The sequence below is a fragment of the Notothenia coriiceps genome, unplaced genomic scaffold, assembly GCF_000735185.1.
Source record: "Notothenia coriiceps isolate Sejong01 unplaced genomic scaffold, NC01 NC01_scaffold00034469, whole genome shotgun sequence".
In the NCBI taxonomy this organism is placed as follows: domain Eukaryota; kingdom Metazoa; phylum Chordata; class Actinopteri; order Perciformes; family Nototheniidae; genus Notothenia; species Notothenia coriiceps.
Genome location: NW_011367170.1, coordinates 68,100 through 80,975, shown reverse-complemented (window position 1 = coordinate 80,975; position 12,876 = coordinate 68,100). Strand labels below are relative to the sequence as shown.

At 41.4% G+C, this 12,876-nt stretch overlaps 1 protein-coding gene across 1 annotated transcript in view; it reads right to left on the bottom strand.

Annotated features, from left to right (window-relative positions):
* Positions 1-1,575: 1,575 nt before the first annotated feature.
* Positions 1,576-12,876, bottom strand: part of LOC104962175 (poly [ADP-ribose] polymerase 4-like) — a 17,544-nt gene continuing 6,243 nt past the window's right edge. The window contains exon 10 of the mRNA XM_010790575.1: positions 1,576-1,683. Coding sequence (XP_010788877.1) covers positions 1,576-1,683 — 108 coding nt within the window. The remainder of the gene's footprint in view (positions 1,684-12,876) is intronic.

Below are 12,876 nucleotides of genomic sequence, written 5' to 3'. Positions count from 1 at the left end.
CCCATTGGTGAATGGTTCATGCAGACGTAGGATAGCTTTATGAAGGAAGACTATAAAAAGTCCCGCTTTATTTGATATCTTATATATTTAATTGCTTTCGAGCCACAAAAAAGGAGAAGAAGACTAAAAAAGTAAATAACTCAAACTGATGAAAACACATGCATATATTGCAAAATACACATTGTTTTCACACACACATGTAAATAATATGGTACACATGAATAAATATGTATATATGTTCATTTGAATTCATTTCTTATTTTATAGTTATTTACCATTTTTAATTTGTATCTTTGATTTTATCCTTAATTGTATCAATCTGTGTGAATCTGTTATGTTTTTCAACCCTTACCCTTTCGCTGCTAAACTACTGAATTTCACCACAGGGGTTAATAAAGGTCCATTTTATCTTATCTTATCTTAGTTTCATCTTTCTTTGCTTCTTTGTTGTATCAATTGTACATGTTCCCTATGTGGGACAAATAAAGGTAATTATATGAGAGACTGAAGCTGTGAAAAAGAGGGGCAGTACTTGGACCATGATATGGCACATAGGGTGACTAGGGAAAATATTGCGCCATTTAACATTTTAGTACATACTTCATTAACAATCTGGTATTTTGGTTTTCAATGGCAAACAATAGGCAGTGATCCTTGGGGGATGTTCTCTTAGTATGTATGAAAGGTAATTTTAGGAGAGAAAAACAAGAAGGTGCAGCATGAAATCCACCAACCACAACAACATCTGACACACAAAGAGCACACTTTGCCCGATGTGGCTGTGCCCCGAATTCTTTTTTTGTCTCACCTTTTTGGCATCGCACTTCAATGCTCCATTGCTGTCTGCTCTTTCTTGCAGCAGCTGCCGCTGTGTCCCCCCCGTCCCCCCCCTTCTCTCCTCCCATTCTTCCCAACCCCCTCAAAATCACCTTTTCCTTTCGAATCAAGTTCAACATCTGGAGGATGAAGAAGTCCCCGAAACTGCTTTTGTTCTCTGCGTCAGAACAGATTTTAGACAGACTGAGGCACGACTTTGGGCAGTTGTAATGATTCGTTCTAAATAGGGACTGTTTTCTTAGCAGTGAGCAACTGAGGACGACTTTTACAGCTTCTGTCTCAGAGCACAGATTTAAATAACCAAATCTTTGGTGTGTTAAGTTTTGGAATAAATCAAACAACCCTACACAAACTATTGTTGTCATCTCATTAAAACATTTTTCGTCCACACTGTCCTGACGGATACAGTAAAAAAAAACTGAAAAGAGAAGATTTTGTCAGCATAGAATTCTTAATGATATCAACATACTGTAGGTACTGTAATACAGTGGCGTATTCAGAGTCCCAATAAAATGAGCCAACAGTAGGGCCCACATTGGAGAATGTCAACTTGAGGTCTAAACTCAACTGTAGGCCGTGCAGATCTGTGACAGTATGAGACCAAAAGGGACTAATAACTAGCGGAAAACAACAAACATCAGGGCTGCACAGCGAGCGGCGATGGTTTATTTCCAGAGTGTATCGCCCCTCAGAACACAGGATGCCTTTACAAGCAATGTGACAAGACTTCCTCTATTCTTAACCTCGGTAGCTGCCGGGCTGGATGAGTCTGGGTATGGGGGGGTCGTGGGGCTCCTGGCAGTGGCCTGATGTCTGACACAGCCTCTTCGCTCCACCGCTGTGTGCCTGCAAGACAGCACACAGCCATCTGCTGGACCCCCACCAGCCCCACCACACCCAAACGCCCCACCCTGCATGCATCCGGATGCTGCTCTAACCAGTGACAACGCAACAAGCTAATTAGAAGATTTACAGCGCTAATTACACATGCACCGAAGTGTTGCTGGAGATTTCTATTTGGGGCTCGGCTCTGCGCACAATTTCCTCTCGATTAAAGGCAAATGTAGCATGTAAAACTGTGTGATTTTCTTTTACACCCTTGCCTGATGCTGATTCACTGTGACACCGGACAGACAGCTGGAATGGCTGAAGGCCACCTGACTTCTGATGGCTGTAAGAAAGAGACGCGCTCCATGCCCCTGCAACCAAAGTGAGAAATGAGTTGCGCGGTGCACTGAGGGGATGCTAGACTGGAGATAACACCCACAATCCACAACATGTTGGTCTACTATCGCTGTCAATTAAGAGACAAGCAACCACATGACTACAAAGGCAACAACAAGCCTACAGTACGGAACGCCCGCTCAACACAACCAGTATTTTTCTTTGATTTCAAAGTCAGGTTTACTGCAAAGCTTTTCAAAAGTTGCATTGCCCCAAAGGAGATATCAAAATAATTCTCTAGAAACAGAAGTGGCAGTGTTATTTTGAGAAACCTTCCCCTGAATATTTCACTATTATGTACTTAAACTACTTCAGGGAACACAAAAATGAGTGTTTTACATAGCTAAACTCTGTAAACTTGCTCTATGTGTGAAACTGAGTCTCCCAGAATAGCTTCCAAAGCAAGCGGCAGCCTCTGGGTGTAAAAAGTGAAGCCGATGTGTTCCTTAAACCTGCATCCTGTCTAATGGCCGACAACACTACAGGATGCCAAAAGAAGTCCAATTGTGTAGAAGTCAATGAAAAAGATTATCAAAGTTTTGCCCTAATAACATTTCCTAATAATGTACGCTAGTTTTAAATCTTCATCAGTGAAGAATTATGTTCATTTTGTAAATGCTGGTCCAATTCAGAATGAAAAAGACTATAAAGTAGGGTGACCAGACGTCCCCGTTTTCCGGGGACAGTCCCCGTTTGTATTGACCTGTCCCCGGTTGAAACTGTCCCCGGAAATGTCCCCGTTTTTTTAATATACGTTAAAAACACATAGCAAGGTGAAATAAAACGTTTCATGTCAGGAAACACTGGGTAAACAGACTGTGGTCAAGCCAGCCCCCACTTCGAAAAACACAGTCAAGCCAGCCCGCACGTTGTATTGCGGTGCGCGAGTATCCTATGCATTACGGTAGAGGCATGTAAAAACTGCCTTCAAAATAAAAGCGTTTACTCGGTCAATAACAAATATACCTAAAAAANTTCGCCCTATTTTAGTTTCCTATGTTTAATTTTACCATTTATTTGAATTTTATATTCTTTACTTTAAGTTTACGTTGTATATATGTCATAATAAGTACACGAGGTATAATAAATGTACCACACCCACCACTTTTGTTAACCACATAAAACGTTATGATACGTAACACAAAAAAGTAGTCAAACCTCAATAAATGAAAAAATCAGACAATCTGTGTGATTCTGTGCTGTCCTGTTTTTCAACCTTACCCTGTTGCTGTTAAACTACTGACTTTCCCCACGGGGATTAATAAAGGTCTTATCTTATTCGGGTGTGTACTATACTATATACATATATACTATACTTTTGCTGTTCCGCTCTTTTAAGGCACTTATGAAGCTCAGCGCAAGTTCAACCAGGAAGACCTTCTTTACTCATAGCATTTTAGCTGATGGTCTAAGCGTCCTACTGCTGTCTCCTCTCAATAAAGTGATTCGGTGGGCCGTCACGCCAAGCTTAAACCAATCACTCCTCGGCTCCTATTCTCCAGGCCAAGGCCTATCATCCAGGCTCCGGCCTAACCCCCTTTTTAAATGCTGCTCTCCCCCGCATCCCTAACAGGGGCTGTCATTTCCAGGTTGACCTCTACTGCAACCCTCCTCCCACCCCTTTTTTCACAACCCTCCTGTCGCATCTGACAGTCCAGGGTCAAGCTAAGCCCCTCCCCTGTCCAGAAGCAAACCTAACTATCCATTCACGCGAGCGCGGGACCAGAGTCTAGAACCGCGGGTCATCAGATCCCGGTTCTCGCCGCTCCCAATGATACCCTCCCCTCAGGGCAACCACGGGGCGCGTAATCGCGCGGAAAACTCCCATTCAGCATCTTATTTTGTGCTAGTTGCCTGCAAATAAATATGTACTTCCTTAACTACTAAAAAACCGTCTCTCCCAGATTGAATTGTTGTTGCAGCCTTAAGACACACATACCCCCCGACCGATTAATCAATAACAATATAATAAATAATAACTAAATAATAGCTACATTTAGCATTTATGATAGCGGCTTTCCTGTGCTCCAAAGCACTTTACAATCAGTAAAGAAGAAAACAATAAATAACAACAACAAAGGTAAGAAACAGTGGCTAAGCTAAGGTCGCAATAAGGACGAAGGGGTTTAGTGGATTAGGAGTTGAAGCGGCAGAGTTGACAAGGGGGAATTAAGACTTTCACTTTTGTGGAGTATTGTTGTTGGGGTATACATTTCTGGAAACTCCCTTACGCTGTCGTGGTCTGGTAGCGCGGCCGCCGCAGCTCTCCTGCCATGGAGCGCACCGCTCGCAGGGAGAATGGAAGAAAATGAGCCGCGTCGCGTCAGAGCGACACAGGCATCGGAGCAGCGAACGTGACTTTAATCGAGGAGCCGGTCCGGCATATGGGCCGCCGGGGCCAGATTGCGCGCAACCACTCGATGGTGACACATGCCTGGCCAGAGAGCAGCACAGGCAAGGAGTTAGAGAGGCCAGCAGAGTGGACCATAACTACATTTTAATCCACCTCCTGGAGGAAACATGCATTTGTATACATTTTACTTGAATAGCAGTTTTTTAAAAGGTTCCGCCATTATAGGTGTTTTTCATCGAATCATATTCATAGAGTCTCAGATATATAGCACAAAACATGTCTCTGAAAGTGTTTGGCTCCCCACAACACCAAACAGATCATTGGCAGCATTACCCATAATCCCGGCTCTGTTGCAGCCCTGCGCGTTTCAAAAGTGGCTGATTCTCTGTCTGTTAGCTTTAGATGCAAAGNGTAAAAACTGCCTTCAAAATAAAAGCGTTTACTCGGTCAATAACAAATATACCTAAAAAAACACACCAAACATATTCATATACTGGAGCTTAAATCAAGAAATATGTACAATATAATGTGATCAATAATAATTTAAAAGAAACTACGTATAACTACCACACTATAACTGAGTGAATGTAAAATGTAAGCATACAGTTATGAAGACACATCTGACATTTCCACTGGGTGACTAATTTCAATTGATGTTGACACCATCTCACAACACTGCTAAAATAACATTACTTTCTGAAGCACAATTTAAAATGTATGCAGTTTAAAATCTCAAATTAGATCTATTGTCCGTCTATATTTTGACTTTAATGTAAACTTTCCATAATCAAAGAGTCATTCGAAGTCAATCAAATACTTATTTCACTTCAGTGTGATAGCAGGAGACCCCATCTAATCACTCAGAGAAAATCCGGACAATCTGATGTACAGTTTCAAAATAAAAGACCTTTGAAGTCTCATATATGAGCTATCGTCCTTCTGTTTGTATCCAACAGTTCAAATGTTCGAATTACATTGAACCAGAATTGTCCCCCTTTTTTCTTTAACAGTGAAGAAAAGTGGATATGTTAATGATATATTGACCGCAAAACTCAAAATGTCCCCGGTTTTAATTTTGAAAATCTGGTCACCTTACTATAAAGCAGCCTGTGGCTAGCTTGCTACCACAACTTCGCTACCATGGCATTGTTTACTTTCCAGGAAACAGACACAAAGGAGTCGGCTGTTTTTCCAATAGGCTTTTCTCCCAGATAATATCACATCTAACTTGGACACAGCTGAGCTGACTGAATAATCTAGCTCTCTTGAACCAGTGTTAGCTGGTAATTTAGCACTTCTGGCTCCAAAACACCAAAAAGGTATCATAAGAGACAAAACGTAGTATTTAATTTTTGTAAAGGAACCACATTGCCTTACCTTGCAAAGTAGGCTCACCCTCATCACCACTGACAGCGCTGCTAGCCGTGTATTAGGTCGGCAGTGACTGACCTAATCAAATTTAAATGTTATACATATATCCTTTATTTAACCAGGTAAAAGCTCTCATTGAGATTAAAATCCCTTTTTCAAGGGCGACCTGGCCATGTTGTTTTAGCCCTAAAAAAATACTTCTGATTTTAGCCCAGATCCCAGAATCAACATGTGATCATCGGCATCTTTATTTTTCTCTCAAACTTTTGAGTTTTTTCTGCCAAATTGTTTTGTTTTGTGTTAATATAACCAACCCTTCTTGGGTCCGTATTTTTTTTCTTCATGCAAACGCCTTAATGTTATTTTTTACTAGGGTTGTTGTGTTGGGCAGTTCATTGGTCAGGGGTCTTGCCATCAATATGAGGTTGCCGGTTGTATGAATTTTTTTATGACATTTTCTCCATTCTTTCTAGTCTTTATGCTAAGATCAAGCAAACAAACTTGTCTCAGCAATTTTTCAATTTTACCAAAAACTGTGAGCGTGCTTACCATACCAGTTTGGGCAAAAAAACAAGCATACTTCCCCAAAGGTCATTCCACATGGATAACATGGTAGTTGCAGTCAGTATGATCCGTACCCTCATCATGTGTGCAGTAATTCTGCCTCTAACCAGACTAAGTGTGCAGACATTCAGGAGCAGTGCAGTACCAGCCTGTGCTTTGCCGCCTTATTACCGAGCCGAGCGGCAGGAAATGTTCTGGAAGCCCACAGGGTCTCTACATTTTAATGAACTTCTCCTCACACGGGAATAGCGGGAACTATACTTTTCTCCTTCTCTCCTTTATTATGCTCGTTTGTTTAATTAAAAGACTGTGTTTTAGGGAAATGGGCTGCTGTCCACCGCCTCTGGGGTGCGTCCCACCAGGAGTGGGCTGCTTGCATTTAGGACCTGAGATACACCTCATTATTTGTCTTCTATGTAGGAGACGAAATACTGTAATAAAAATAATTCCAAGTTGTTATTCTTTTATAAGAAACATCTTTAACATGACAACGTGAAGCAACTGGGGGATGTATGCAGGGGAAATATAGAAACATGGCCTGAGGCAGCTTTTAAATTCAAGGCGCACAGTCCTTCATCATTAATGGGAACGAGGTATCAGATAAGCTCATCTCTTCTGTAACAATAACACGAGTAAACAGGACTTCCTTTGGCAAGATTCATCCCCCAACTTCCAATTTCTCCATACTTTACCCTTTCAAAATCCAATTCACTTCAAGACTCGACATAAATGAGCCTGAGTAGCACACATATTAGACATAGAGCTTTTTTATTTCCAGAATATAACAGCGACGGGTTTGTGGAGAATACGACCACACTCAAATCCCTGTTTTAATTGCTTTTCAACAGTGCTAACAAAGAGTCATTTGGACCACATACAATGGCGTTCTCAGCTGGCCTGCCCTAGTTTCTCCAGAAAGAAACTTTTCATTCAAAGTGCTGTGTAGATTAATTTTCTGATATGTTAAACATTGTTCTGCATACTAATTGACACCGTTTTTTATTGTGCAAAGCAACTCTTTTCACAGAAGCGTAATTAAAAGGGCTAGCGAGGCTTTTATGGCACACGTTTGAACAGAAATTAGCCAATTACCATTTCTGTCTGAGGGTGAAATGACCATCACTGTGCCGGGCTCTCTTTTATGTGGCCCACTTAATGGTTTTTTAAATCCCACCCCCCAAATATTTAGTATTCCGAACCAAAAGAGAGAGGCAGAGGGCAAATTACCCAGCCAATATATCTGTCCTCAAACATGAATTACTGCAACGCACAGTTTCACGAAAGACCTTTCTCTCCGAGGGCAGCATTTGTTTCTCTGCATGTTGTAAAACATTTGTTTTATCATAACTCATGTCATAGGATAGTAAAACAATCCCTGACATAAAAACACATTTCAACGTTTTGATCATTATGGATTTATCATACATAAAAGACTGAAAACTGGTGTGGCTCTCATCCATCTTTAAAAAAAAACTGTATGGACACTGCATATATCTTATTTTAAGTCTCATAATAATCTGATATATTAAACTGTACTTAGTTTTTTGTATATTTATATTTGGTGTCATTTTTATCATTATTTGTGGTCCTTTTCTTACATGTTGTTCTTCTCTTACTGTGTTTTATGTGTGCACCATTCAGAAAATTCTTGCATGTGTAAACCTACTTGGCAATAAACCAGTTTCTGAATCTGATCTGACAGGTGGAGGGATTGCGCCACCCTGTGGTGAAAATGAGAACAGCATGTGAAGAAGGAAACATTCAAGGTTCAAAGGTTTTATTGTCATAACATACAGCTACAGTGTAATTGTGTAATGTATGAAAAACGTAGATCGCAGGTTCCTCAACAGTGCAATTTACAAGACATACAAAACAAATATCTATATATATATACAGTATATGTGTTAAAGGAAATGTTTACATATGTCCTCAGTTGTTATATATATCTATCAATCAATCAATCAATCAATCAATCAATGTTTATTTATATAGCCCAATAGCCTATCATAAATGTTACATTTGTCTCAGTGGACTTCCCAGTTTGTACAGAATATCAGTATGACAACACAACACCCTCTGTCCTTAGACCAGGGCTATTCAACTACACATCAGTTGGGCCAGATTTTATAACTACAAAATTCAGCTGGGCCAGACATTCAGCGGCCTGTAAAAAGCGGGTAGTGACACATTTTAAACCAACACATATTACTGCGATGAAAAACATGCAATTTTTATTCATTGTTCATCTAACAAAGGTAGGTCAAAAAGTGCATAAAAACACAATAAATTAGCATTAATTTAACAGAATCTGAAAAAAAGTGCACAGTTGTAGCATTACATTTGTTTGCTTTAGAAGTCAAATATTCAGGTTATTTTTTTTTGAACCAGGCACATCACAAAGTGCATTTACTGAATACAATAATAGCAGTCTTAATAAATGTGCTCACATACAAAAAAAACAGCTAGAGAGCTCCAATGCAACACAAAGAGGTAGTACTGTAGCAATATTTTTTCACTTTTCAAGTAATAACAAAAAAATCATACGTTTTGGTCACATTTGACCCAGACACATTACAAAGTGCATTTAAATGAATACAGAAAGAACTGTCAAACACTTCAGTGCACAAACCCATAACAAGGGACACGGGTAACTATATGAATGAATACTACACTACCGTCTACTATAGTAAACTACTCTAGGTGCTTACTATCACCTCATTTGTGATTTGTCATCACTGACTTTCTCAATGGGAGAAGGGACATTTTTTGTTTTGAACAAGAGCAGTAATTTCTGAGCCTCACTACAGATTCATGCAAATCCTAAACACTTGGTGAAGAGTGCTGTCGTCAGGGAGCAGCGAGTGGCTACTTCGTTGAAATTGAGTTCCATGTGTGAAAGCTTGATTCACATGTGTATGTGATTCCAAACATACTGGCACACAGATCGCTACTTCTGAACCGTTAGGAAATGTGTTTTTTTGACATGGACTCAAGAACTTCGCTGGCCCGTTAGTGCGCTGCATGTGTCATAAGTTCCAGTGATTATATTTCCCCTTCATGCAGGACCACTTCCTTTTGCTCTGAGTTGACTCGTCCCCTCTATTGCACAGATGAAGGTGGTCTCTGGCAAGGCCCATCATCCGTATGTGGCAGGGCAAGTCATCCAATCGGCCGGCAAAGTTCACTTTCAACTCGCAGATGAAATCTGTCATCACTCCGTTGATTTGCGGGAGACTGTGTGTGTTTGGGAGACGTCGGAAGCAGGCATCCGACCCTGCTCAGTCGGGTCGCGAAAGGTCCGCTTGACTTGATCTGCGTCCACAGATGCAATTACCGTTTTGTCTCTGTTTACGCTTCAGAGTTGGAAGAGACATGTTTTAGAGTTGGCGTATACATGAGCACCACCGTACGTAGCACCACTAGATGCACTTCAAAAAACGTGCTGCTGTTTGTTGTTTGGTGGTTTCTTGCAAGCGCGGAGTGTTGCGTTCAATGGGTCTATTTACTAGTGAGAATTTGGCTCCGGAGGCTGGCCACTCGCGGAGTTAGGTTTGGGCCGCACTGGCCCGCGCAGCCGTTGAATAGCCTGCCTTAAGCCGTTACATCGTATCAAGGAATTCCGGACGAAAATCCACATTTAAAGGGGACACATGGTTGAGAACTCAGGGAGAAGAACAGGATGATAAGACGGTCATAAGGATGCCATAGCATCAGTGACCAGGCCAACTAGCGCCGCGGGCCCACGTACCGGCCGCCGAGGCATTTCTTTCATCGGGCCCGCAGAACCGGGAGAAGGTGGAACTGCGTTCGCCCCCACCATTTTCGTTTTTAAATCGTCTCGGTGAGTAAAGTGCAGTCCGGAGTCCACCAGAGAGGCAGAGCTGCGGGACAGCTAGACTGACGTACTGCGAAACGTTCCCTGCCTTGATAAGAAGTGATCTTCGTTGTGATCAGAGTCTGCTTTATGCGACTCCGCAGCAAGCCAGTAGCCCGTGCGGACAGAGTCCAACAGAAAGGCAGGAGCTGCGGGACAGTAGCGCTAGGAATTGGGTGTAAGGTTGTAACGGGATACATGTAACGGCGTTACGTAATTCAGGTAGCAAAAATCAAGTAGGGCTAATGTATTCAGCGGGTTCATTTGAAGTACGGTAATCTGTTACAGTTACTTTCGTAAACTGCGAAGTGAATACTTTTGGAATACTTATTGGGGAAATTTTTGGTGGAAAAGTTTTCCTCACAAAATGTAATATTCAATTGAACCGCGCGAACTGTGTGCACACTGCACAGCGCTGCAGATGTCTGAGCGACGTGAGGACATGCAGCGTGTCTGTGGGCCTCCGCCCCGCATGCGAATGGAGAGAATCTCTTTTAAATATATTGAAAGTTAGAACGGAGTGGTTGGATAAAATGTGCAAGATATACGTTGCAAAATGATGAGCATTTATAACGGGATCAAATCAAGAATGTGATGGCCTGCGCTGATCGTTAACTTGCATGGGGCAGTGACTGGAAAAGTTTTAAAAAGTTTTACATGTTTCAGGATAATAAATCCATAATGATATTATTCTATTTAGGGGCGCCTTTCAAAACACCCAAGGAACTCTTCAATTCATAACATATTCCAAGGAAAGGTCCTCGAAGTACAAAGATGCAGTCGGGTGATGTTTTTTATGTGGGCTGCAGAATGAGAGGGAGCTGTCAGAATGACACCAAGATGTATGTGTTTGGTTCCTATATTAGCCATTAAACAGTAAATAGTGTTCCTGTTCACCAGAAAAACGACTACCCATCCTTTATTGAAAAATAAAGTATATCTACTGTAATTGCGATTACTTTCACAAGGCATGTATTCAGTATTCGAGTACGCGACTTACATTTACAACGATGGTACACCTCCAGTCCAAAGACCCTGCACTAGAAGTGTCATTTGTTAGAACGTGAGAGCACTGCTAAGCTATTATGCGGAGTCCGCGTAACGCTGAGTCCTCCCTAGCACCCCGCGGTCAACAACTTCAAAATTTGTGCCTATATAAAAATCGGCAGGCCGCAGTGGGTGTCTATTTGGATACAATTTGGCCGTTCGGACAATGTAGTTGGTGGCACTAAGAGCGGGTGGATCATTGTCCTCAGACAGAAATGGTAATTGCTATTTCTGTCAAACGGTGCCGAAAAGCCTTCGCTAGCCCTTTTATTTACGCTTCTGTGAAAGAGTTCTTGCAACATAAAAACGGTGCTCCAATTAGTATGCAGAACAATATTTAACATATCAGAAATTGAATCTACACAGCACTATGAATGAAAGTTATCTTTCTGAGAGAACTAGGGCAGCCAGCTGAGGAACCGCATTGTATTGCGTCCAAATGACTCTTTGTTAGCACTGGTTGAAAAGCCAATAAAAACAGGGATTTGAGTGCTGTCCGTATTCTTCACAAACCCGACGTCGACTTGAGATTATAGTCTATCTTATATATAATGACCTCTATAGGCTCTCTCATCTAGATAGTGCTACTCGAGGGCATCTATTATTTATGTTACGGATGTTTTGAAAGTGATATTTGTAATTTGAAGACGGGTGAAAGAGTAGTGTATGATGCTAGAGCAAAATTGAAGATGTGCGGCGGCTTGATGGGATACATCTTGCTCAATATATAGGATGAGGGGTGTTCAGTTCGCCTTGTATGTTGACCTCGGTCAGATCTTGTAGTTCGTACAGAGAGATGAGCTGTTACTCTGTTTACTACCTCGCCGGATATATTGACTGAGGGAAGGACTTGTAAGCGCCTGAATGAGTTTAAAAGCGCTCTGCACTTCAGGCTAGTTTAGCGATCTGGTACTAATTCGTATGATTTTCCGCTGACCCGGACGAAGTACATCCCCAAGTTGCTTCCACCGTTGTGCGATGTAAGGATGTGCACTTTTAATATAGATAGCGATATTGAACAAACTTTGGCATAGTATCTTATGGGTTTTTCTTACATGATTTGTCGTACTGTTACGTGACGCACAGATTAGCCCTATAGACGAAAATAATAAGAACAGCGCCCCCTCTGATTGCTTATTGTCTGGTTATAGGTTGATTAGTTTTTCCTCATAGGTTCTTAAATGCTCATGTCTAGTCCCATTCTATGGTAGACGCACCTCCAGAATGGCGATTGGTTGTTGTTGCCGATCAGCTAGCCGGCATTTCCGCCTAAAACACGGTAGTCTCATTGTCATATATTCTAAAGCAAACAGGGAGCAGTACAGAGAGAAATAGATAAAAGGTAAATTGCTCTGAGTATTGAGAAATAGATTATACTAGCGCTCATTTGAACTATACTCGACTGTTTCCTCGTCTTTTGTCGCGTGCGTCTATTGCGCGTCGGTGTAGGAGATATATTACTCATTACTGAATTTACGAGACCCTGATGGCACTTTGATCCTTGTAAGCATTCCTGCCGCTCCGGATTAGGCCCACCTCACTTAAACATTAAACGATAACTTTTTTAAAGCTTGTTTATTTTTATAAGGCTGTTTTTACAAACATA